Source organism: Neopsephotus bourkii, unplaced genomic scaffold (assembly GCF_033783945.1).
Source record: "Neopsephotus bourkii isolate Nb327-2 ecotype Australia unplaced genomic scaffold, CSIRO-AGI_Nbou_v1 NB_1008, whole genome shotgun sequence".
Taxonomy (NCBI): domain Eukaryota; kingdom Metazoa; phylum Chordata; class Aves; order Psittaciformes; family Psittacidae; genus Neopsephotus; species Neopsephotus bourkii.
This window is the reverse complement of record NW_026901498.1, coordinates 358,158-383,506: the sequence shown is the minus strand read 5'-3', so window position 1 is coordinate 383,506 and position 25,349 is coordinate 358,158. Positions and strand designations below refer to the sequence as shown.

At 49.9% G+C, this 25,349-nt stretch overlaps 1 protein-coding gene and 1 long non-coding RNA gene across 5 annotated transcripts in view; both read right to left on the bottom strand.

Annotated features, from left to right (window-relative positions):
* The window catches only part of ACSF3 (acyl-CoA synthetase family member 3), a 77,068-nt gene that overhangs the window by 40,084 nt on the left and 11,635 nt on the right, over positions 1-25,349 (bottom strand). For 2 of the 4 annotated variants that reach the window (XR_009726494.1, XM_061360053.1), the window contains exons 2-6: positions 19,217-19,933; positions 17,622-17,777; positions 7,479-7,633; positions 6,843-6,988; positions 1,420-1,532 (exon numbers count right to left, since the gene is read on the bottom strand). Coding sequence is in view for 3 of the 4 variants with exons in the window: in XM_061360053.1 (XP_061216037.1) it covers positions 1,420-1,532; positions 6,843-6,988; positions 7,479-7,633; positions 17,622-17,777; positions 19,217-19,933 (1,287 nt within the window). In the remaining variant the exon portion in view is untranslated. Of the gene's footprint in view, positions 1-1,419; positions 1,533-6,842; positions 6,989-7,478; positions 7,634-17,621; positions 17,778-19,216; positions 19,934-23,131; positions 23,224-25,349 lie in introns of those variants that run through there. The other 2 variants (XM_061360054.1, XM_061360055.1) reach the window with 2 other exon arrangements.
* On the bottom strand, positions 13,115-17,232 carry LOC133215802 (uncharacterized). The gene is made up of 2 exons (XR_009726495.1): positions 17,101-17,232; positions 13,115-16,545 (listed from the first exon to the last, which is right to left on the bottom strand). It is a non-coding gene; the product is annotated as an uncharacterized LOC133215802 (long non-coding RNA).

Here is a 25,349-nt window from a genome sequence, read left to right as displayed (position 1 = left end):
CAGCTACCCCAGGTCTCCTGCTTTGCTCACTGTTCAGCTACACCACAGTCCCTGGCCAGAGTGGTCCCTCTCAGCTCTCCCCTGGGCTCATTTTGTATGTCTGGGGTGGGATGCAGTGCTCTGTTTTGGCATCAGGACACAAAAGGCAACCTGCTGCAGCCTGACCACAATGCACATGGGGCTGCTTGTGGTCCCACTGGCTCCTCCAGCTGCCAGCACAGATAACCTAGAGGAAAAAACGGCTTTCTTGAGCCTTTCACCAGGACTTACATCAGTAGCGTCTCTGGTATTCCCTGCTGCAGACCAGGAAGCTCCTTTGAACCCTTGGCATGTCCGTTGCTAGATGATGAAGCTATTTCCCCAGAGGAATGAGTGAAGCCACGTATTTCAGGTTGAATCTCACGCCTGTCTGTCTCCCACCCACACGGTGCACACAACTGCTGGAGCAATTTCTCTCACGCATACAACATCCATCTACTCAGCTGAGCCTGTACATCACCTGGCTATTGATCTGCCAGAGGCAACATGACCTGCACCGCAATGAGGGTGCAAAGGAGATGTGGCAGGAATGCAGACCTTGCTCAGCCATTTCTGTGGGGAGAGAAAGGGGCTGAGGCAGCAGGACACTCTGGACGTTGGGCTGGGGGCTGCTTCTGCAGCAGGGAACAGAGAGCACCCCAACACAGGGGCAGTTCATAGGGAAAAGGGCTCAACTGCTTCATCATCATGGACAGCTGACTTCTGGGACAGCAGAACTGCTGGTGCAGATATCACGTGGCTGTTGGAGCTCGGTATGCAGCTGGACTTTCATGGAAACCTGATGAGTTCCCCCTGATCTGTTTTGAAATGAATGCAACTCCAAGGCCACCAGTCCTGCCCTTCCAATTCTCACTGCTAAGCCCCTGACCAAACCCAAACACAGGGTTAGAAATCACTCATCCTCTCCTTTACACTGCAGATATTTAGTGACTCTTTGGAGCAGAGTAGGGTTCACCTGAATTCCCTTCTATGCCTTGTTTTTACCTTCTGCAGTAGATTTAAACTTTTTGTCCTGCCTTTCAAAGGCCAGACACTGATTAACTCATCACCTTCCTCCAGGGCATCAACAGCCTCAGCAGATACAATATCATCTTATCCCATAGCCCTTATACCACAGCCTTCACCTCCCACTCCCATGCAGAGGGTGTTATTCTTCCAGATGTTGTTCAACTATGCAGCAAGGACCACACTTGTGCAGTCTGCAAGGTAGCATGGCTATAGTAACCCAAAAAAGAACACAAAAAAAGAGACATTCTAAAAGCATCACCGAGTTCCTGGGAGTAACAGCAGTGCAAGCCTCAGTCCTTGAGGCTTCAAAGAGCTGGGGAGGAGAGAACTCATGAGATAAGTGAAGCAGTAGAGAACATGGCTGAGCACTACCTGTGTGCTATCTTCATCTCCCTGAGCATGGATGGCATAGGAACGAGCACCACTCTTCAAGGTCTCAGTGACAATGCGCACTTCTACCCCTGGCAGTGGGGTGCCCACAGAACCTATGAAGGAAAACAGCAGTGAAACAGTGGACAGCCTCTGGGAAACAACAAAATCAAGGATGCAAAAGAGCAGCTGCTCGTCTGTCAATGGCATCTGCAGACTGTGCTGGCACTAAAGAACTTCCTAGCAGGGGGTTATCCTTCAGGAAGGCTTCGATCACATCATATGTCTGCATGCAAATGTCACTGCAGTGCAATACGCCGTTGTTCGCTGAGCAGGCAGTGTTGGAAATGCCTAGGAAAACAAATGCTTCTCCAGCTCTGAGCAGTCTCTCTTGGCCAGTCTTTGAAGACATCAGCACAGCTTCGTAGCCCAATAATGAAGCTGTCTTTTTGTAAAGAAAAAAAAAAAAAGGCACCATGAAACCTACACAAAGATGTGAAAAGAAAGAGCACAATGATTACTACAGTGGCTCACTGCTTCTCTAAAGCCTGGATTTGACAGAAAAGGCAAAGGCTTAACAGTGTGAGAATTGCAAGGGATTATCTCAGTTTTATGAGACATCAATACACTGTATATAAAACATCACAGGAGAAAAGCAGAGATCAAAACCACATCATTCTTTCACAGGTTTCAATTTTCAAAGCCAGGGAATCTGACACAGTGTCATGAACAACTGCTTTTACGCTCCAAGCTGGTTCTGCTGACCTAGAGCTCCCCAACCTGCAGCGTGCAGCATTCCCACCCTTTGGTTTAGTGCATGCTTTTCTTGATGAGCATCTGAAAACACAGAGGACAGGACAGTTTTGTTCTTGCAACTTTTGTCCGATGAGAGGCTCGAGGCCCAGCATCAAACAGGAGCTGTGGGCATCTGCTGGCTCAGCACGTTTCCCTCTGCATCTCAACAGCATGAGACCACTCTCAATGCAAGATGAGACCTGTGATTTTCATCCCCTGTGACTGGGAAAAGAGACATGGGCACAGAGCTACCCAGGGCTCGGAGGACTGCATAAATCTGAGCTTGAATCAGTAAGAGTTCTCTCTATTTTAAGAGATGATCAATTCCCCCCCCCCCCCCGGAGAGCCTCAAGCTGATGATACTTTCTAGGTCTGCTAGGCTTGACATTGCAAAGTCCTTAGAGCAAAGTGTGCAGGACCTGGAGCTCAGTACTCTCTTCCCCTTGTCATCTGTATCTGAGGCATTTGGGTTCACGTGGCATTTTCCCTATCCTGGTCTCATTCTCCTGCTCAGGCCCTGGAGATGTGGTATCTGTGACATCATGATTTTGTTTGCTACATTGGTCAGTTGCCATGGAAATAGATATGTCATCGTAGCCCAGATTTATGGCATCCCTGCAGGATCAGCTAAGAGCAGATGGGCTATGAGGGAGTGAGATTTTATTGCAGTGAAACTACCCGAACAATTAGCAAATCTGGCAAGAAATAAACAGAAAGCGACGTGGCAGTTCTGCGATGCGTGTCTGTTCAGCTTGAAATTGGCTTTGGCATTCAGGTCACCCAACATGCATCCAGGTCCTTCTCTTACGACAAGCATCACTTGGGCTGCTCTCATTCCATGGGCAGACTCTGCCAGGAGTCAGAGACAGAGGACTACAGGAGGGTGAGGAAGAAGCATGAGCCAGAAGAAATGCCTTGAGGTACCCTGCCAAGGTCTTTATGTATTCTAAAACAGTCTGGTACCTGCCATGGTAAGCTCCAGGAGGACTCAAAGCATGTAACAATGCACAGAAAAACCCTAAATGTTTACACGCCAAGCTTATGAAGCCACCTTCTAGATTTCTATGGGAATATTTTCTCCAGTGCAAAAAATGCCTTGTGTGAACAGCCTCCAACCTGCCTGTGACACGTGGCAAGGGATAGCAGGGAGATTCTGCAAAGTCAGTCTCATAACGCTCATGGAGCGAGCAGTAATCAGTGCAACGAACCAACACGGGCTCTCACAGACTTGCCATCCCTGCAAGCTTTCAAATCAAGATCAGATGGATGCTTTCCTGGAAGATGCTCCTTCCCTGTATGGAAGCTACTGACCTCAGTGAAGGAACGTGACTGATTCCCAGGCAATAGGACTCAATGACTAGTGCCCACTTCCAGTCTCAGTCTTGGAGAATGAAATATCAAAGATTAGCCCAGTGCTGCCAAAGCTGAAGACATAGACAAGGCAACATGTCCCCCTCACAGTGTTTCAGATCACAATTACAAATACAGCTCCATCAACTTATTTTCTACTTGGCTAATGCAAAACTAACACATGGAGTAAGTCACTCGCAGAGAGCTGTCTCCTTGTATTCAGTCTGGAAAAGGCTTTCTGGTATTTAGGAAAAATGACAAACCTGGAAATCAACATCTGCAAAGGCTGAAAATGCTCACAACATTGATTAGAGCTACATGAACCCGAGAGCATTAATAAAATTCATGCAAAAACAATGACTAGAGCTTCTCAGGCCCATCCACTATATCAAGATACATGCCATGCAGACTTCAACAAGTCACCAGAAGGTTGAGCCTGTTCCCTAAGGAACAACACTGGAAGTCCTAGCTTCACCTAGCAGTCCACGGGGGATCAGAGGGGGTCTACACTCAGCACTCACTTCCTTTAGTGCCCCAGCCATGATCCCAAGGGGAAACTGGGAAGAAATCCCTGCTCTTTCCCCTCTCTCTCCCTCCCAGCTATCTCCAATTTGAATGTTAAGAAATGCTGGCAGCATGCCTGTGGTGTCAGCTCAGCCGACACCAGCCAGGCTGCAGTCAGGAAGGAGTGACACTATTATTCTTTCACCAGTTCTCCTCTGTTTAAAAAAAGTTGTCAGCTCTTCCCAGATAAATTTAATTGGCCCTGCAGTCTGTGTCCTTCGGTATCTGGTTACCTCGATGCTGTTATGTGCAGTGGTGTCCTGAGAGAATTGAAACAGGCCAACGATAAGGCACTCAACGATCTCACTGTCAACAATACACGGAGTCCCCGCTGTAGGAGCTATTAGCTGCCTCTGATCTAAACCTCCAATTAAAGTGGTGATTAGGCCCAGTGAGGCATTCTCCATCCATGAATTATTCATCTCCCTTCACAGTAACAGCACCAGGGGGATTAGAATGAGAGCTGGTGAAAACAGAGGCATTTTAAACAGGGTTTTAACCATATACAAGCAAACATTTATCTTTCAAATCTTTCATCTTTTCTTCTTCTGGAAATTAAAGCCCACGACCCTTCAGACCTATGCTGTGGGTGGAGAATGATGTCACACTGCCAGACACCAGTGGTGACATGGGCAGGCTCCAAGGACTCAACTCTTCCCCAGCCACACCAAGTGGGTGGAAGAAGGCAAGGGAAGCCTCAGGATCTCTCCTCAGAGGCTCACGAAGCAGTAGAGAAGGATGTGTGCTGCTTCCACTGCAGGAGAAATCCCCTGGCAAGTGTGAGGATCCCTGGAGTTACCTGCAAGGTAAAATGCCATGCCTGTGGTGCTCCTTTTGCAAAATACAGCTAGTAATTGCTTTGGTCAGGCTGCAGGTCTGAGGTCACCTCTGCCTAGCACCTATCAGTGCTATTTGAGGTCTTTTCTCCAGACACTTAACTCCTCCTCCTACCTATTCTCTGTTCCCAGCCCATCATTGCATTTAACTCTGTTGACTCTCTTGCACTGGGCACTCTGTGCTACCTGGTGACCTTACATCCCAGCCTCTAATGGGGTAGTATATCAAAAGCTTTTTCAAGGCTCCAGTAAATAACGCCTCAGCTTCACCCATCTGCTTCCCAGCTGACACTTCCTGAAATAAATTAATCAAGCCTATTCAATTATAGACTTCTTTCTGGAAGGTCTCTCACTGATTCACACCTTTGTGAGATGCTCCTCTCCCCCCCTCAGGGCTGCAGCAGCCCCTAGACAGTGGCTGGAATGACAGTCAGACAGTCATTACCCACAGACCCTCTGCTTGTAGCTGCATGAGAGGATTTGTTCCCACCTCCTCTGCAGACCCTGGTGCCCTCAGGGATTCTTCCCCAGCTCTGCTCACCTCTGCCACCCAGCTCTGAAATAGAAGCTGCCTTTCTGAGTGTCAGCATCTGTCTTGACTATGTTACTTTCAGTCTTACTTCTTTTCTCCTCTTGTCTCCTGGGAAATTTCTAGAGCCTCCACTCATTTCTCCTCCTGAAGACGAATGAAAAGCAAGTATAACCATGGCATATAGACATTCAAATGATCTCTGCACCATCAGCCAGTGCATGGGGCTTACGGAGAGCTCAAGCTCATGCAGGTGGGAATTTTGTTTCCCTGTCTGCTTCTCTCTCCTGCCTGCAGGACTGAGGCTTCTGAAGGAAGACTGGCTGAGCTGGGATAGGGGAATGACAGTTACTCTGCAAAAGTAAACTACAGATTGTGTTTCACACTAGCCCTGACCTGTTCTCAACCTGAGAAGCCAGTGTGGGGAAGCTATAGCTTCTCACCCTGTGCAATCTCTGCAGGGGCACAGCCTCTGCATCCCATGGGGTGCTGTGGGAAGCCACAATGCCCTGGACAGCCCCCTGGGTAGCACTGATCCCCCAAGACACTGGAAACCAAGATGATGCATATGGTGCCACGCATATGCAGACATTGTGTGGGGAGAAGGTGGCATAGTGGTGGGCTGGGTTGCTTGGCAGACAGATGGCCACGTTTTTAACCAAAGGGAGGGTGGGGGCATTTCATATTTTGAATGTTTCAGATCAATTTCTGGGTAGGTTACATAAAGTACAGATATTGAGAGGAGGCATGAAGTGTAGCTAAGAGAAGTGAGGGAAGACAAGGAGAGAACAGAACCACAGTGTACAACGAGGTGTGACAAGTTCTAATTCCTGAAGAGCCAAGAAACATGCACTAAAATAAGAGTGAGCAGACATCCTATTTTAAGTATTCAGTACTGATCAGTTGGACAAGAACTGCTTTGTGGAGAACCCTGCGTCAACACCACACATAAATACAACCCCAGAGAGCAGGAGCCGATGATGCAGTCCCATCACAGTGCTTGAGCTTGCTAAGACTTTGGGAATAATAAAGCATCAATATGGCCTCTGCCTCCTGGATAGAACCAGGCTGGCTGCTCAGGTCAGCATGCACCACGGCAAGCTTTGCACACACAGCTTTGCCAATCCACCATGATCAGTGATCCCAGGGAAACCCATCAGCCACTACCCATGCACCCCTATCCCCTACCTGGCTTCCCAAGGCCAATTCCCCTACCATCGTCATTCCTACTGTAGCCTGCTCCTCAAACATGACAAATGGTGATTAGGTGTTTATTCTCTGTGATGAAAAAAGACAAGAATACTTCACAGCCAAATGCCTCCAAACAATGTGCACTCTCTAGAGACTCGTACCTGGGACACGGACTCCATGCAAAGGGTTAGAAAGCGCCATCCCAATCTCAGTCATCCCATACCTCTCCAGCAATGTGTGCCCAGTGATGCTCTTCCACTTCTCCAGGACAGGCACAGGCAGGGCTGCCGAGCCTGACACCATTAACCTGAGCAAGGAAACCCCATGTAAGAGAGTATTCAAGATTACCTGTGCTCTGGGGAATTGTAGTCTAACACAGAGTTACATATAGCCTGCTCCTGCGTAAGATCTTAAGACAGAAGCCCTCGAAACCTTTTAACCAGTAGCAAAGATGTTCCTCACATACAGAAGATTCTCTGTCTGATATGGGTTTTATGTTAAGATAGGACAGCCTCCTAAAAGAGATACTGTAGTGCAAGCTTGGGTTGCAGCACAAAGTCCTCAGTCTTGTGTTATGTAGGGTGACACATACAACAAGCACGCAGACCCCTTCTGGCTTTACCATGCAAGAGTGGCTTATAATTAAATAATGTCACCCTTGTCCTTGTCAAAGAGACACTAAAGCACAACAGCCAAGCACTGCAGAGAGGTGATGCTGAAAAGCAGACATGTCAGATCCACCACGGAGCCAGCCAGCCACCAGCAGCCCCAGCCCAGCCCCTGCACTGACCACCTACCTGATGTTCTCCTGGCAAAAGGCACGCACGAAATCTTGGACTTGTGGCTGAGAGAAATGGTTGTCATAGTACTCTATCAGCTTGACATAGATAGAGGGCACTGCCATGAAGACACTGATTCGGGGAGCTTGGGAGCTTAGAAGCTTCTTCCAAACCTAGAAAGGAAGGGAACATACATGTATAAAAATACACCTCAATGTAGACATTAGAGGGAAGTGACCGTCAGCGCTGTCAGTGACTCCTCAGCACCTCTGAAGAGGTTCATAAATGAGGACTCTGCAAATGCTTCACAGGGCAGTGAGCTCCACCACTGCTCCTTCATAGGCTGCAAGGGGATGCTGAGGTAAAGGAACACAACAGGCTTGTCCAAAACAAAGCCACCCCAGGCTGGTCACAGCCAAACCTCTGCTGTCTGAGACTTCTAGAAAGCACAAACAACAGGAAGCCCATTGTGTGCACCTGGTCCATGCCCAGAATAATGACTCCCAACCTTCATCATGCCCTTATTGCCCAAAGCACAATATTCAACTCTCTCATCCCACCAGCAGATCACCCATCTGCTTTCACGCACAATGAGCACTAGATGATGGAAATGGCATTTTTTTGTACAACCAAGAATTTGCTCACAAAGACTTAAACTTGTGGCAGAATCAGTTAATTCCCTTAATATGCACAGCTCTTCGAAAGGCTACACAAAGCCACTAGCTTATCCAAGCACGCAGCTATTATTTGGAAAGACACTAAGCCACATATGAAGAACACAAGACAGTTAGGATCCCACAGACTCAAACATTTAAGGGAGAAATGCTTTTAAGACAAATGGCAGGGCTGGGAAGAGAGAGATCATGCACTGGAACTGGGAGTGAGACTCCACTGCAGTGAAAACGGTCATCTTCTGATGAGCTGGTGCAGACAGACATGCTCTCGGCAAGCTCAGATCATCCATCAGAAACTGCAGGTAAAGCAGCTACAGGAAGGAGACAGCAGTTAGCCAGGAGGGCCACCACACCAACCGCACTCTTCCCAAGAGGAGTGGTCCCTATGGGACAGATGTTTTCCAGCTGTAACTCCTGCTAATCTGTTGGAACTACAAATGGAGGCAAATTCCAGGAGCAGGCTCTGCTGGCGGAAGGCTGAAGACAAAGTGACCCTGGCTGCTGCCCTGGCCAAGCATCCCCACCTGGGAGCAGTCAGCAATGGGTGAGAGCCATAAATACTGCAATTGGGCCCATTCCTTCCACACCTCCCCACTCTGCCCCCTAGGTGAGCTCTTCCCAAGACAGGAGCAAAACAAAACCATCAATACATAAAAGGCTACAGTGACAGCCACCTCCTTCCTTTCACTCTGGTCCATGCCCTGGTGTTGACAAATGTATTTCCTAACAGCTCCTGACAACGTGCCGCCTCTCCCCTCCCTGCCCGTGCACGCTCAGCTGCACACAGGCACGTGTGACCACGAGAAAAGGCAGGAACTGATTGAAGGTGAACAAGTGATTCTCCTTCATGCTGTCATTCTGCCCCTTTTCCCTCCGTCCTTCTCACTCAGGCTCCATTTCATTACTTTCTACTTGGTTGCGCCAGTGCCGCCTCCTCCTGCGTCCCTCACTCCACCGCTTCAGAACAATCAGCTCCTAAAAAACACCACCACCACCATGTTGTTATTCTTAATAGATCAGGACACATCCAACAAAGGCACCAGCCGACCAAACAGAAGGGAGTTGATGCTACCACCCAGCCCGGAGATGGTCCTCAATGGGGTGAGACAAATACATAAGGTGGAAACCACCCGGAGATGCTGGGAGCTAGCACATGAGTGCTACGAGATCCCCTTAGCATCAGGGAAAACAGAGGAGGAACATGATTTGCCTAGACCAATGGGTGAGATGCCTAGAGAGGGAATATCACACCCCGTTGCAGAAACCTCACCTACCAGAATGATAAAACAAGCTGGAATAGGCATAACTGCATTTAAGAAGGACCTAACCCTACCATACTTTTCCCAGCCTCTTTATAGAATCATAGAATCTTTTAGGCTGGAAAAGACCTTAAAATCATCAAGTCCACCCATTAACCCCACACTGCCAGCTCCACCACTAAACCATGTGTGATCCATGATTAAGGCTCCAGCGAAGCTATTCCTAGGGGATTACATAGGGACCATCACTCTTCAGACACAGTTCCCCAAGCATCCTTTTCTCTTCAGTACCCCAGTATCTTTCCCATTTGAGGCAGCAGAACGGACAAGGACCTTTTCCAGTGCCAGTGGCGATATACATGGATCTACTCTCCTCAGCCTGAAGCTCCTGAGAGCCATTGCCTTGGGCATGCAGAGATGCATGACAGCAAGCAGGGAGCAGGACTGTGCTGGAAGAATTGAAGGGAGACAGATGCTCAGGGCTGTTTGACCCCGGCTGCGTGCTTTTTGTTTTGGCCTTCACAAGTCCAGAGCAGCTGTTGGGAGCACAGGCAGACTTCCAGTCTGTCCATGCAGCAGTTATTTTCACATGGATTTGGATCTGAAAAATGCCAAACCAATCACTCCAAAACACAGCGGATCTCTCTTGCACCCCAGAGCCCCGTCCTCACACGCCTGATCAACTCCTGCTCTAGATAAAACCCTCACTACCACCACTCCAAACACAGGAGCAGCTTTTTCTGTGTCAGCCCAACTCACCCCAGCAACAGCCTCTTCCTGAAGATAAGCAGCTGCCTTTGGATTTGTGCCACCAGCTGCCGGGGTGATGTGCTGACAGCCAAACATCTCCACCTGCTCCGCTCCTGCTCAGCCAAATCTGGATCTTACCCATGTGTTTTAAAAGTGTTAAGCACCGAGCTGTGGTACAAAGCTGGCAGCCCCAGGCTCTCCGCAGCCCCTGAGCTGTCCGGAGGGCTTGTAACTGCCTGGCCAGCTGTGACAGCTATTTCTGTTTTATAACTATAACTTCACGGTTTGAGAGAAGGATCTGGGAAAGTCTCGTTACTTGGGACTAATCAATCAATCCTGGGGCTTGGACAGGCTCATAGCAAGAGGCCAGCTTTGCCCTTCTAGCACACAGCATCCTCTGACACTGTCAGGCTTAGAACAACACAATCAATCTCCCCCTTCTGTTATCCCATGTGTCACTGTCACCACATCAATTACATGTGGTATTGGCAGCCCATCATTTCATTTTATTTTGCTCACCTCATACCTCAGTGCTCCAAGTGCTTTTAAAAACCTATGGATTCTGGAAGCAAACACAGCACTGCATGCCAGGGCTGCCAGACTTTGCACCAAGCACTCACCGGACACAAGGGAAGCCCCAGTATTCCAATGGAATGTTCAGGAGATGGACCAAGATTCCTTTTAAGGGTTAGGAACAAAAAGTTTCTAATTGGAAGAAAGCAAGAATAGGAACAGCTTCCCACCAGCAATTAACAGCAGCAAAAGGCCAGGGCAGGCTTACAGGACAGGGCTGCCTGAGCCAGCAAAAGAAGTGGGAGACTTTCTGTTCCCAAGAGCCTTCCCATCATCCCAACATTCCTGATTTTCTTCCCCTCCCACTGCACAAAAGCGTATCTGGGCAATTCCAAGGACTGGCCAGTGGGTTTTTTGTCATCAGTAAATGAAAAAAAAAGGAGAAGATTACACCAGTAGGTACAAAACAACCCCAGTGAGACACGGCTTATGATTTTTCCCACGTATTCCTTCCAGCACACAAATAGCATGATGGTGAACAAGGACACAGGAACATGGCAGCTGTTCCGAAAGATGATCACTACATACAGCAACCTTCCCAACCAGCTTCCAAATCTGCTGAGGTGGCCTGAAGCAAGAGATGCAAGTGCAGAGGAGAAAAGGGAGATGCACAATGTTATGAACTAGACAGAAAACACCAAATCTACCAACACCTGGCCATCTTCTAACGCAAAGAAGAGAAGATGGCAACAACCATCTGTACATTAAAACCTGCAAGACTTTGCCTGATACAGGACTCCCAGAAGCAGCCAGAAGAGATGCAGACAAAAGCTAAAAAGGAAGTGAAAGTCCAGCATAGATTTTCCCATCAGACCCCAAGCCGATAATAGACAACCCGTGCTGCTACCTCTATTGACAGCTACAACAGCTCCTCTCTTCTATAAAATTATTGTATCATTCTCAGTTGTTATTGAATTTTTTAAAGCCTTTTCAAAACTAACAATACCCCTAATGCAAGGTTAAATCATCCCTTTACTTCCCTTTTGATCAGGAGATGGGTTTGTGTTTTACATTGATCACTGCCATGTGGGTGGCACCACAAGTGAGGAAAAGGGCTGCCTGCAATTTTTAGTGTCTGTGAGAGCAACAGGCAGTAACACAGCTGCAATCAAACCAGCTCCTTGCTTGGTGAGGCCCTAGGCCTAACACCGAGGTCAGAAAGCTCCTGTAACTCTACAGGAGCACCAAAGGGATGCCAGTTTATCCCCAACAAAGGCAGATGGGCACGATATGAGATGGGAGAGCACCAAGGGGAGAGCTCCTCTCTCTCCTAAGGACTGAGCCACGGATGTTTGGTGAGCAATACATAGAGAATCATTCTCCTCTTCAAAGGGAAATTGGGCCCTTGGTGGCTTTGTCTCATGTCTGTTATAACCCCAAACTGTTTGTGCTCTGCATGACTCTGATTTTAATCATTTATTCATCAGTGCAGTTTGATGGCCCCTCTGCATTCCAGGCTGAAGCTTTTAAACCCTTCCTATGCTGTAGGCATACTGAAAGGAGCAAGTGCTTTCCCTGGGACCTGGTAATATAAGTAAATATGACAAGCTCTGGTTCCATTTTTTATATTTCCCCACACACATCAAAAGACATTACTCCATAACAGATGCTGAGGACAGACGGCAGATCTGGGGAGACGGGAAGGAAAATCTCTAACTTTTCAAAGCCAGGTCTGCAAGAAGTGATCAAACATAATCCATTCACTAGTGACCTCCTCCTCCCTCCACCGACTCGTCTTTGAGTCTGAAATAAAATTACTCCCCTGAAGCCTCCCATTAACGGATGAAAAGACAATTGCCTTTCTCCAGCTGAAACCGGATGGGAGACACAATCCCCAGCATGCTACCAGCAGCATCTTAGCAGTGCTTGGTTGATGGAGATCAGACTCCCCTGCTTGCATTTGCTTTTCTTTTAAAAATAAACCAAAAGAGCTGCCCAGAGTGATGTTTGCATAAGTGACAGATACAGAGGACAGGCTCACTGCGCTGCATGCTTCTCCTTCCCGGAGGCAACAGTGACTGCTGAGCCACAGATCTCCCTGCACAGACCAGCAAAGGTATAAAGCATCAGCACCCAGCCTGGTTCACACAGACAACAGCAGCAGCAAGGACAAACAGTTTGCTCCCAGATGTAGCACAAGCTGCTGGTGTTCACGAGAAAGTCAGGGGTATACGACACAGCAGCAACCCTGGAGCAACACCTCATACACATCCTTGGTGAGCATCAGGTCTGGGGCACGCTCCCACCATGGGGAAAAGCTGCCACAGGTGACAGCACACTCACAGATAGTCCCAAATCACATGCTAGCTTTGGGCACCCATCATTCCCATCTCCCTAGAAGCAGGATCCAAATAAGCTTAACAATTTTGATGGGTTTGTGCGTGACATTATAAAACCGGGTATGATTTTTAAAGGGCTTGATCCTCGGAGGCACCTTAAGTCAGACATGCAGTAACGCTGGCACCAAAACAACAGCTCCTTTTGGAACTTCAGGGCAGTAAATCTGCATCTTGGCATATTTATCGTGGAATCCGTTGCAGGGCACAGACTGTGTTGTCATTCTGCAGGCAGCTCACCACAGCTCAAAACCTGCCCAGCAGAGCCAAGCAGGCAGAACACGCCACAATTAGGTCACACAGAGCTGAGATTTCTATATGCTTCCCCCAACACTCATCAGAGCAAGGTTTTTTCCTTCATGTTTCTGAACACTTCTATTTCCTACTCCACACTTAAGACTAAAAGACCTCCTGGGATCTGATCTCATGTTTATCAATACGAAATGCTGACAAGGAGCCTTTTGCTATTAGAACATCTTGAGGCAAGATCAGAGGTGGTCCAAGACAAAGAGAAGCTGTTCCCACTCAGAGTGGATCCACTTCAGCCAAAAGCCTTCAGCAGAGGATCCTGCAAAGCAGACACTGACCTCATGACTCACTCTGAAAGGGTCCTGTTCACAGGGTGTCCATCTGGAATGGGACCATCAATGTGTGATTGTCACAGCAAGAGCATGGGCACAGGGGATGCCTGGCTTCCCCTGGGTCAAACTCTCCAACCTCACTGACGTTCCCATCGACTAACAGTCACACCGCAGGGTGTGCTCAGTCTTAGTGGCCATCACTGAACTGATGAAGGGAAGGGAGATGGAAAGAGGGAGTCACTAGTGAATGGAAACTGTAGTGCCTGCTCGGTGCAAACCCCAGTGCTCACAGGGGCCTTCAAAAGGCCAGGAGGAAACGGCTCACCTTGCACTCCTTCCTTAAGCAGAGGCATTACTGTCTTCTCCTCAGGCCGCCAATTTGCACAAAAAAATGTACAAATGCAGCATCTTTAAATTTTTCTGTTCTTGCATAAGCAAAAAAGCAGGCATTTTAAACAGGTTCAGAAGCAGCTGGGAAATGCTGGCTGCCTGCAAACAGGGACAGTGCAGCTGGAGAAGTAAAAACTCAGCTTGGAAGAAACGATGGGAGGATTAAGGACACTTATGCTGCAGAGCCTGCTCTGGCTCTGAAGGAAGTTTCTGCCCTCTCAGTTCTCACTCTTGAATTAAAAACACCCAAAACCAACATCAGAGCCACCCCTGCCCCACACAGCTGCCGGGAGGAACACACTTTCAGGCTCACTGCTGTTCTCATGCCTGTTCCAAGTCCACATGCCCACAACAGTGCTGAAATGTCTCCCCCCCGATCAGCATTGGCATTCCCAAGCATTCCGAAGCACCAGAAGGACAGGCAGGAATGCTGGGTGCTGCTCCCATTGTCTCCAGGCAGGATTGCAGGCAGCAGCCCAGTAAGGGCTCCCTGGGAAGACACACTGCACCCCGAGGAGTACACACACCAGAGAAATTAACATGTCACATGCAAGTAGACTGTAACACTGGAAATTAAGGGCCCATTTATAAACCCTTTATTAATAAATGATTAATAGATGCAGCCATATTTTTTAATAACTTATAATAAAATGATGCCACGAAAAGCTTAAGCAAGACAGTCTTAACAGATGGTGCTATAAAGTGAATTATAACATGTACAGTAGCTAGTGCAAAGTAATGGATGTCCTCATTTAATAAAAAGAGCCTGATTTTATGCAGCAACTTTCATGCTTGAGGCATCCCAATACACTTTAATGAGCCCTTGTGGCCTCAGCAGTAGCTTGCATGCAGCTGCAGACATCAGATGCTGTTTTAGTAAGAAAGTGGATGTTGGTCAGGACACCGGGGTTACTCCACAGTCTTGATTTTTAACCTTTCCTTGGACAGCTACCAAAAGCAGGTGGAAGGGCCTGAAAGATGCCTCCTCCTAACACTGCACTGCAGGGAGCAACAAGCAAACCTTGGTCCGGGGCTCGAAATGTCTTTAACTAAGGAAAAAATGAACATTATTACCACTGAAACCAGACCAGCGTCTGCATCCATGACTATAAGGCATGCCGCAAATTATGTAATTTAATAAACACTGTAATAATAAAGTATTTATTTTGTATAATGAAGTGTTAGTGATTAGAAACCAAACACACATTGGGCATGCTGCTGCGGTTTCTCTTGAACCTTTGCCAGTATCACTCAAGGCTAAATATGTCTGCAGCAGGTTGAGAGTAAGTTCCTAGCCTTGTTTTGATCAGCCTGTCAAGTGTTTTAGCTGCCATTCGAGTTTCTTTATATCACACTATAATTGGCTGCTTTCTCAAGGTGCAGCGAAGGGAAAAGAAAAGCAGCATGCAGCAAGACTCGGGCTCCTTCTGCAAAAATCCTCCACCGAAACTCCGCTGCTTTTCTGAAAGCTGATTTCAGTAGCAAAGGGCATTTTGTAAACAGCTGGTGAAAATAGACTGGAACTGAAAGGCAGCTTGCATTAAACTCCGCAAGAAAGCCTTATTTACCCTCATGTGCTTTCTTTGTAGTGTCGATCAAACCACTTTCAGCTCCCAGGGGAAGCCCTTGGAAAAATAAAGGGAATAAGGGATAAAAAAAAATAGAAAGGCAAATGACATCCTTCAGAGCCCATGTGCACCTGAGAGCCCTCAGCACAGCGCTCGCCGCGGCTGGCACACTTGCCATCCTGACCTCCCTGCCCAAGTTCAACCTCCAGGGTCAACCAGACGCCTCCAGCACTGTCCCCGCCTGCCCTTGATTGTCAAGTCCGGGGGAGAGCTTTGATCAGAGGAGGCAGGCAGGGTGTCCCGCTCCCCGGCACCTGAACCCATCCTTCAACATCAGCTCATTGATTTGCAGATGTCGAGGAGAGAGCAGAGAAAAACACAAGGGTGTAAGGGACAATCAATCACCGGTGGCACAGGATGTGGAGAAACGCGCCCTCCAGAGGGCTTGGATTTGCTTCCAGGCTACCAGCACCATCACCAGCATCACCAAACTCCATATTTGGTGGGGCACACATCCCTTGCTGCACCTGGAGCTTTTGGGGTGACAAACTAAAGATGGGGAAAGACAATCTGGCACTGAGCATCAAAGAGAGAGCACTGGCTACAGCTGCCAGGGGACATTCCTGACTTATTTCTACTGCAGCATCCTATCTATTTACTCTGGAAATGCAACTGCAGAGCTGCCCCTCCAGGGTTATGGGGCTGTTTCCTCCCTGAAGGATCAGTGCTCAGTAGCAAGTGGGTGTTGAGGTGTCAGGGCCATCTTGAAACAAGAAAGGAAGCATGCATTTTCTGTGGTTGCTTCTCTAAGCAACAGAAATAAGCAATGAAGAATCACACAGTCCTGCAGTCACTCACATAGGAGCACAAACTCACCCTCACCCAACAGCAGCAGTCAGTCTTCTGGGTGCAACTCACACCTTTGCACTTTGTCCTTTCAGTGTGACAAGGCCTCTCAGCACACGGATAAATATAAACAGGTAAAGCAGCCCGTTTAGTTACAAAGCACAGGCCTGACAGACTCTTTTCCCCTTCCCAGGCAGTTCTGTGCCAAAAGCACACATTTCTTTTCCACTATGAGGTGGCAGCAGCACCCAAAATGCCAATTGCTCTCTTAACAGTGACGGTGCAGACTTCAATGTCTCCCACACAACACATGACACTGGAAGATGTAGATGAGCAGGACTGGACCACAGGGACTGGTAACTGCTGAAACTGTTCTACTTTGGTTTTGGTTGCCCTCATTCTAGCCCCTCTTATTCTTCTCTTCAGGTCAGCTCCCTGCCACCACAGCCAGCAAGGCGAGAAGCAGAGCACTGGGACCGGCTCAGCCAGAAAACACCATTATAAGTGTGTCTCTATTGCATTCAAGTAAGGCTTCCCTCTTGCCACCTTTCCTGTGAGGCTGGAAGAAGCTCTCAATTTGCAAACTCTCCCTGTTAACACTTGCTTTCTGCAGAGAAAGGGCAATATTTCCATGCAAGTGATGAGTAAATGCACTTCTCTTACTTGGGCTGCAATAAACTGCAAAGACTATGTTCTGTCATGTAACATAACACAAAACACCAAAGACAAATGATTGGAAGGGAAAAACACAAGCTACTAAAGATGGCAACAATCAGCACATCTTCAAGCAGCACACCGCTAACAAGAAAGAAAAAAATCCAGTTATTTCCACCTTTCCTGGTACTAGAGAATTAACAACCCTTATTCTAGGTGCAGATACTCTTGGTATGTACGTAGAAGGGCCCACCTTCAGTCAGAGACCCTCAGCATCATTAGAAAGGACAATGTAGCATTATGATTACGTATGTCACGTTTAAACAAGTTGCAGCCTCCAGAAGAGCGCGTTTATCCCGGACTGTGTCCAACTAAAACCACTTTTTAACAGGCAGTTTGTGGCCCGCATGCAGCCAGTGGCTAAAGAAGCTGGAATTCTTTAAGAACTTATTTCCAAAGTTGCTCTAATTACAATGCATGGGGTCTTGCTGCTGAATTTCAAAGACAACATGCCATTCCTGCAGGCTTACCATCTGTGCGCTGAATTCGGGTAACATGATGCATGTCGCTCCCACCCAGAGAGGACAGAGGAGCTTATTGATCACCCCGTGGACATGATGTAAAGGCAGCACGTGCAGAATAACATCCTCCTTCCTCCACTCCCATTTCTCAACCAGCCCTGTGGTCTGCAGGAAAAAAACACACAACCCAGTGTTAAGGCAGGAGGAAAGACCCTCACTGCTTTGAAAAACCCGAGGTATCCAGACCCCACATCCCCTGGCCACAGCTGGCAGCAGAAATCCCAGACCCCCTGGAATGATGCCTGGGCGCAAACATCTTTCCTTTAGAGTCAGCACGAGCAAAATTCCCATCATAACATCTTCTGCTTCTTGTCAGTACACGTCTTCATGTATATCAAAATCCTTCCTCATTGATGAGAAATAGTCAACAGTGATTTTAAGCAGGGCCTACAGAATTCCTAGCCTGCTGCTGCACCTGCAGGGTTGGCAGAAATTATAATAAACACCCTAATTTTCTCAGACCTGTGTTGACATAATTTGGACACTGATGACACTGGGCTTTTAGAGGAGCAGAAAATCACTGTCTGATAAACAAAGTAAGCTTCACGTCCGTATACAAAATATTGGACTATCAATATACTAATACTACATAGAGTATATATTCTAAAACACTCTGCTATGAAGGGATGATTATCTAAAATGTTAAACTTCAGGATTCCGGGTAAATAACGGCTTTCAGAGCCCAGCATTAGCAACTGAAAAGCTTATTTCCAGGCATCTAAATATAATAAAGCATTTGAACAGTGGAATTTAGTCATGCCATTCACATGCAGGGAGCAGGTTTTAGGCTTTCTGCAAGACAGCACAAAAGATGGTGACTGCTCAGGCCACCTCCCAAATGATCAGCATATTTGTAAGGGAAGAGATTCTTTGCCCAATATAGCAAAGCCCTGGCTCTATCCATCAAAGCTTTCATTCCACTCCCAACACTGCAGTATCTGAGCACCCAGAACAACGTAAGCTCTTGGGAGGTATCTGTAAGGCATGCTGTATTCCCTGCCCTTTTTCCCTAATGGCATGAGTCTATCCGTTGCAGGCAGTGATAACTAACCGGTGAGGTAGTCAGCAGGCTCATTCAAACTTTTAATTCCTTTTGGCTCAGAGAGCTAATGGATTTTTTGCCTTGGGGATATATAGCTGAATAATGCACAGATTTCACACAGTACTGTACTGGGCTAATATATTCCAAACAGGGGCAAAGATTCTTTCCTAGTCACAGTGAAGAAAAGCAATCTGCAAAGAAAGCAGTCTTTCTAAAACTGGTCTCACTCCTTGTGCTTTCCAGGAAAGCAGTGAGAGAGCCCCTCTGCCCCTGCTACAGCTGCACATCAGCAATAGCAGAAGGACAAGATTTAGGTCCTCAGTTTTCCGTGTTCGCCTTAAGACGTGTTGAGGACCTTCAAGATACAGTCCCACAGCCCTGTGTAGAAATTCAGCTGTGCTAAAATGTCTTGTGCTCTGGGGTTTCCAACCAACAAAACACCTCTGAAGGCCAAGACCTCTGTAATGTACCACGAGCTCTGCAGAAGGAAAGTAGCACTCACCACAGCTTGCACGTTCTCATGGGTGCTGAGGACGCCTTTTGGTCTTCCTGTTGTCCCACTAGTGTAGATGATCATGGCTCCTCTGTCTTTCCACGAGGAGCAGGCTGTCAAGAGACCCTCCTCCAATGGTGCATGAGTTGCTGATCCACCACTACGAGACTTGAGAAGTGGCAGAACAGGGACCCCTAGCTTCTCAGCACTGGGGGCTATTTTCCCCACATACTCCTCTGCTGCGATGACTAGAGCACTTTGCGAGTCCTGAATCACATACTCCAGTTCCCGTGCAGGGTGCTTCTTGTAAAGGGGCACTGCTATCCCCCCACTTATCCAGGAAGCCCACTGGGCCACCACATACGAGGCATCATTGGGACACAAAAATGAGATCCTCTCTTCCTTCAAGTCCCTGCTGGAGCACTCCAGAGCTCTACAGATCTCCTGGGACAAGCGCAGACTCTGGCTGAGAAGGTCCCTGTAAGTGTGCTCACCGTTTTGGTCAATGATGGCAGTTTTATCACCAAAAGCCAAAGCCCTAGTGAAGACAGGGGTAACGTCATGGCTGCAGGATGCCCGTGCAGTTTGCAGACCCCTGTGGGGACAGCCAGACCTCTTCTGCCCATGCAGCCCCCATCTGCAACGGGGCAAGTCCCGGATGAGGCAGCGAAAGGGGAAGAGCAGGGAGACCAGCATCCTGCCAGCACTGCCTGTTTTGAAGTGATTCTGCAGAAAGCAATTATAGGAACAGATAAGTATGTGCAGCAATTACCCAGGGTGTTATTCCAACAAAGGAAAAGTGGCAGCCTTCATTTGAATAATACCCACTGTATTATTAATGTTTATGCTTCAGACTGCTGCATTCCCAGTGCACTAGGCCCTACCCAGATGGAACAGGAGGCAAGGGTCCCTTCCCTGTGAAGCCTCCCTGTCCCTAAAAAGCAGTCTTACTTCCATTATAAAACAGTTTTCATCAATCAGTAATACTAGGACACTAAGTACAGGCTACCTGAGGTGCCATTCTAACACAGTGGGACAAGCATTTAAAGAAGTGAAATAACTACAATGGTACCTAGCTCTCAGTTTGTGTTTTCCACCACTCTGGTTAACTGCAGCCTTGCTCTGTGGTTCGAGTTAAACAGCAAAAATCCAAGCCTCTGAGGTTTAGCCCAGCGGAGGATTGTTTCCCGCACGAGCTTTCCTTCAAGCAATAGCACATCTAAGTACAGGAAAGCATGCAACGCCTCCCACCTGACAGGTCATCCATCACAAACACTGCTTCAGCTCAGAAGCTTTCTTATGTGACAGACCAAGTGGTTAACAGCTCATGATCAGGCACAGGCAGCAGGAGCCCTGTCCACAAGGAGCAGCTGTTTCTCCTAGCAAACAGCAGCAGGAAAGCACAGCCACACAAACGCTGACTTCAGGGCTTGGCACACCACTTGTGGAAGTACCAACAGTGCCTGGAGCTGGGAAGAACATGAGGACAAGTTCAGCCATGGCACCAGGCTCCACTTGGGCAGCCAGAGCTTGGTCTGAGCCCAGCCCAACCATCACCCCAACCTGGATGGAGCGAGATCAGTGACATGATGCATAGGGGCATTTAAATCTCCAAAGTGGAATGCTGAGGAGTACCAGCACCAGTAAAGCCTTTACAGGAAGATCATCGGCTGGCACAAACGTCACCCATTCTGTGTGCTTAGACAGCACAATGACATCAACCCATCTGCTCATGGGAGAAGCTAGACAAAAAGCTTTTGTTATAATTGGTGAGAAGTACCAGCCGTTTGTGCTTTAACCGTCTTTTCGTTATCCCTCTCCTTTCAAAGGGAAAGTTTCATGTCATCATATTGGACACCACCTGGATCATCTCACGGCAACATCAGGGAAAAAGCTCTCAGAGCACAAAACCCATAAGAATGTAACAGGCAGATAGGAGCCTCAGGGACTAGAAGAACACTTTGCAGGGGAGACCACCGGTATGCCAAAGACGAGAGGAAGAACTGATAAATAAGAGAACTGAGGAGATGCCTCAGAAAAATCCCAACCCCTTCTGCACAGAGCGTGGAGCTCTGGCTGGAAGCTCAGCAAGAACAATCACCCTCTGCATACAGAGGCTGCCATCAACACCAACGGGCGAGCAGTGAGGAAAGCACAGGACTGAGGCAGGAGAGGAAGAGATTTACAGCACGGCCTTTCTAATGGCTGCTATTAAACACTGAAGTATCCCCAGAGAGACGCTATGACAAGAGGAGACAGCCCAAGGATGACAACTTCACACCGCAAGAGCGTACGTGATGCTTCCTTGACACTGGCACAAATGACTTGATATTTCTTTTTACAGAACTTTTTATAAGTGCCTATCAGTGGAGCAGCTCAACTCCAACATCCTCCCAGCTCAGCTTCCCACCATGGGGAGGAGCTGAACCAAAAGAATATAGACAACTGGCAGCTACGCAGGGAAGAGATGAACATGGCTTAACCCAGCTCAGGCTTCACACACAGCAGCAACTGTTTTTTCCTGCACAGAGGTAGCTGCAAGCCCCACAGGCTCTCCCATCCACCTGGTCCTGGGGTAACGGTTGGACCTGACGATCTTAAAGGTCTTTTCCAACCTGGCTGATTCTATGATTCACACCATTTCTCCAGCCAGACGCTGGCTTTGCATGTATTTTCTTTTGCATATCGACCTCAATTTCTGCTTCTGCAAAAGAAACTTGTTATTTCGTGCGGAAACATCTGTGGGGACAGAGAGGTTTTAAACCCGGAGCGTGGTAACCATGTGAACTCATGACATACGCCATCAGGATGGAAAAAAACAAAGCAGGTCACGACAAAGCTCAAAGCTCACGTGACATCTTTCCATTTCTCTGTAGAGACTAAAACATGAAAAGCCAACACCGTATACAACCTACACCAAACCAAACCTCCAACCCTTGCCCAAGGCCAGCCCACTGGTGGGATGTTAATGTCCCAGGCATTAAGAGGGGCATTAATTGGAAGCAGTCGCTTGCCAGGATCACGCCATGCTCCGGGCCAGCGTGGCTAAGTGCACTTGGCGTACTCCCTGCTCCCCATATGGCTCCAGAGCAGGTGTTAGCTGCTGCTTCAGAGCAGCGCCTTCCAAAAATCACATCATCCCCTTTTCCCCACAGCACCAGTCCGGATTTAATGGAGCAATAAACAGCGGCACCTTCAGCCAGGCCTGCGCATTTATGGACTTCAGAGAACTACTGTGGACAGCATGTGTGCAGATTAGACACCCAGAACAGGGCAGCACCAGGGGCTGTTTGCACTTCCCTGCCTGCTGCTCAGGGATAACCGTCAGCACAAACTCTGCCAGAGCACCCTTGAATATAAGGCTTGCCATAGAGGACCCTTGGGCAGAAGGTGCTGGCCGCACAGATGAGTCTTTAAAGAGAAGGCTCCCATGGCTGAAGAGGGAAGCCGAGGAGCTCACACCAGCTCCCAGCACCATAACGCAGTAGAGATGGAAGCCGCGAGGCTTCCACACCTCATCCCCCCCCCCGAGGACACCCCGCATTCTCCTTCCATCCCCGACCGCGCTGCCGCCCTCCCGCTCCCCCCTCACAGTTCCAGCACGGAATCCCCCCTCCCATGGTTCCCAACCCACAGAAGGCGGCAGCGAGCCGGAGCCGAGGCTCCGCACACACCGGGAGCCAGCGGCCGAGCCCCGGTCCTGCACACCCGAGCGGGAGGATTCGTTTATTCCCTTTTAATTAGAGCCTAATGAAGGCACCGGGCGGCAACCCCCGAAGAGCCACCCCCTCCGGCCGCGCACCCATCGCAGGCCCGCAGACACGGAGCCCCGGGCCCAAAGGCAGCGGCCGCGGCTCGCCCCGGCCCCGGGCCTCCGGACCCCGCGCCCCGCTGCTGCCTCCCGCAGCCCCGCCGGGGCCTCACCTGGCGGCAGCGGCCCCACGCACCGGGGGACCGGTCCGGCAGCGAACGCGCTCCGGCGGAAACGAAGCCCGGCAGCCCCCGCGTTCCGAGCAACAACGTTTCGCTGCTCTGCCCCTCACCCGTTTTATGGGGATTCGGCCCCAAACCGAACACCAGGGGCGGGGCCGGTCGCGAGGCGCGAACGATGCATTTGGTACAGGGGAGGGATGGACCTGTCCGTGGCCTGGATCTATGGCACCTCCTGGGGGGGACAGATACCCGGGGACACACAGACACTGGGGGACACAGACATTGAGGGACACAGACACTGTGGGGCACAGACATTGAGGGACACAGACATTGTGGGGCACAGACGTTGAGGGACATAGACACTGTGGGGCACAGACGCTGTGGGACACAAACACTGTGGGGCACAGACACTGTGGGACCCAGACACTGTGGGGCACAGACACTGAGGGACACAGACACTGTGGGGCACAGACACTGTGGGACCCAGACACTGTGGGGCACAGACACTGAGGGACACAGACACTGTGGGGCACAGACGCTGTGGGACACAAACACTGTGGGGCACAGACACTGTGGGGCACAGACATCCTGAAGCCACCATGGTGGCACACTGCAGCTCAGCTGGATGTCCCCAGCAGCACTGTGCTCCCTTCCCTTCCCATCCCAGCCGCATCCCAGCCTCCCCATCCTGGCTGCAGGGATGTCCCGTGCTGTGCTGGGATGCGGCTCAGCCGTACGCTCGTGCTGTGTGCGCTGTGCTGCAGGAGCACTGGGAGCGGGTGCCGCAGGGGGTGCACACAATTGCTCTTCTAGGTGGGAAAGCGAGGAGCAAGAGCAATGTGGTGCAGAGCTCACCACGTGGAGAACAGGCCCCACAGCAGCTTTCTGTCCTGGCTCCCCATGGCATCCCCATTCCACAGCTCCCTCCCATCACACATCTTCCCAATGCACAGATCCCCATTTCTCTCTTCCCACTGCATGGCTCCCTTTTGCACAGCTACCTTCCCCATTGCATGGCTGCCCAAGGCTACCTTGCTGTTGCACAGTCTCACCCCCGTGACGCTGCTTCCCACTGCGTGGCTCATTCTGTGTTGTACAGCACCATAGCCATTGCTCAGTTCCCCATTGTATGACTGTTGTACAGCTCCCTCCCCGTTGTACGGCTATTGCATGGCTCCCCACTGCCCATCTCTCTCCCTGTTGCACAGCTCCCTCCTCTTGAATGCTTCCCCGTTGCACAGCTTCTCCAGTCAGAGCTGCTGCAAGAGGGTCCTAGCACACCCAGCAGCTCTGGGCCAGCCCCTGACATCAGCGAGCACCCATCTCCCAGCTCAGTCTGTGCCCATGTGCTGCAGCGCAGATGTGCCCGGCTCCCATCACCACCACCCGCCCCAGCCTCTTTCCATTCTCCTTTTTGCTCTTGCCATCTGCCACCCGCATCCGCTGCCCCTGCAGGCTGCAGGGATTAACCCCAGCTGGGGGGTGCCGCAGACAGGGACATCATCCCTGCGGTGGTCCAGGCACTGGTGGGGACAGGGTGCGCAGGATGTGTCAGCCACCGGTGCGTGCACCAGGCAGGATGCTCCTCTGTGCCTGCAGCCCCTGCAGGCTGTGCAGGGACCCGGCCCGGGGTTGGGGGGGGGGGGTGTGACGGGCCCTGCTCCCCCCTGGCCCTGCAGGCTGCCGGGCCAGCTGGCTGTGTGAACAGCAGATGTCCACCCCGAGCCACCCTCTGCCGCGCCGGCACCTGGTGCCCAGTGGCCATCTGGAGTCGGCCACGTCCCCGGAGATGATGCTCAGTCCTGGCTGCAAGCAGCACCCGGCCACCGCCACCCATCCCGGGGGATGGAAGGGAGGGAGCTGCGCTGGCAGTGCCGAGCATGGCCAGGGTATGGTTTATGCAGCAGGTTTGTGGCTGCTCAGTGCCCAGCCCTGCTCTCCATACCAGGGTGGTGGGGATGCTGCATCAGAGAGGGGTCAGTCCAGATGTGCCATCACACACAGTGCCTGTGGCTGCTGGACACCACAAAAGCAGAGCTGGGCACACCGCAGTCTTGCCTGCCCATGGACTCCTGCTGGGCTCACGGGGATGATACAGTGGTCCCCAGGATACTGGGGTGTCCCCAGCTGATGCCTCCCTCCCAGCTAGGTATGAGCCCCACAGATGATGCCAGCGGGAGGGTTTTCTGCTTGCCCCCCCACCTCCCCC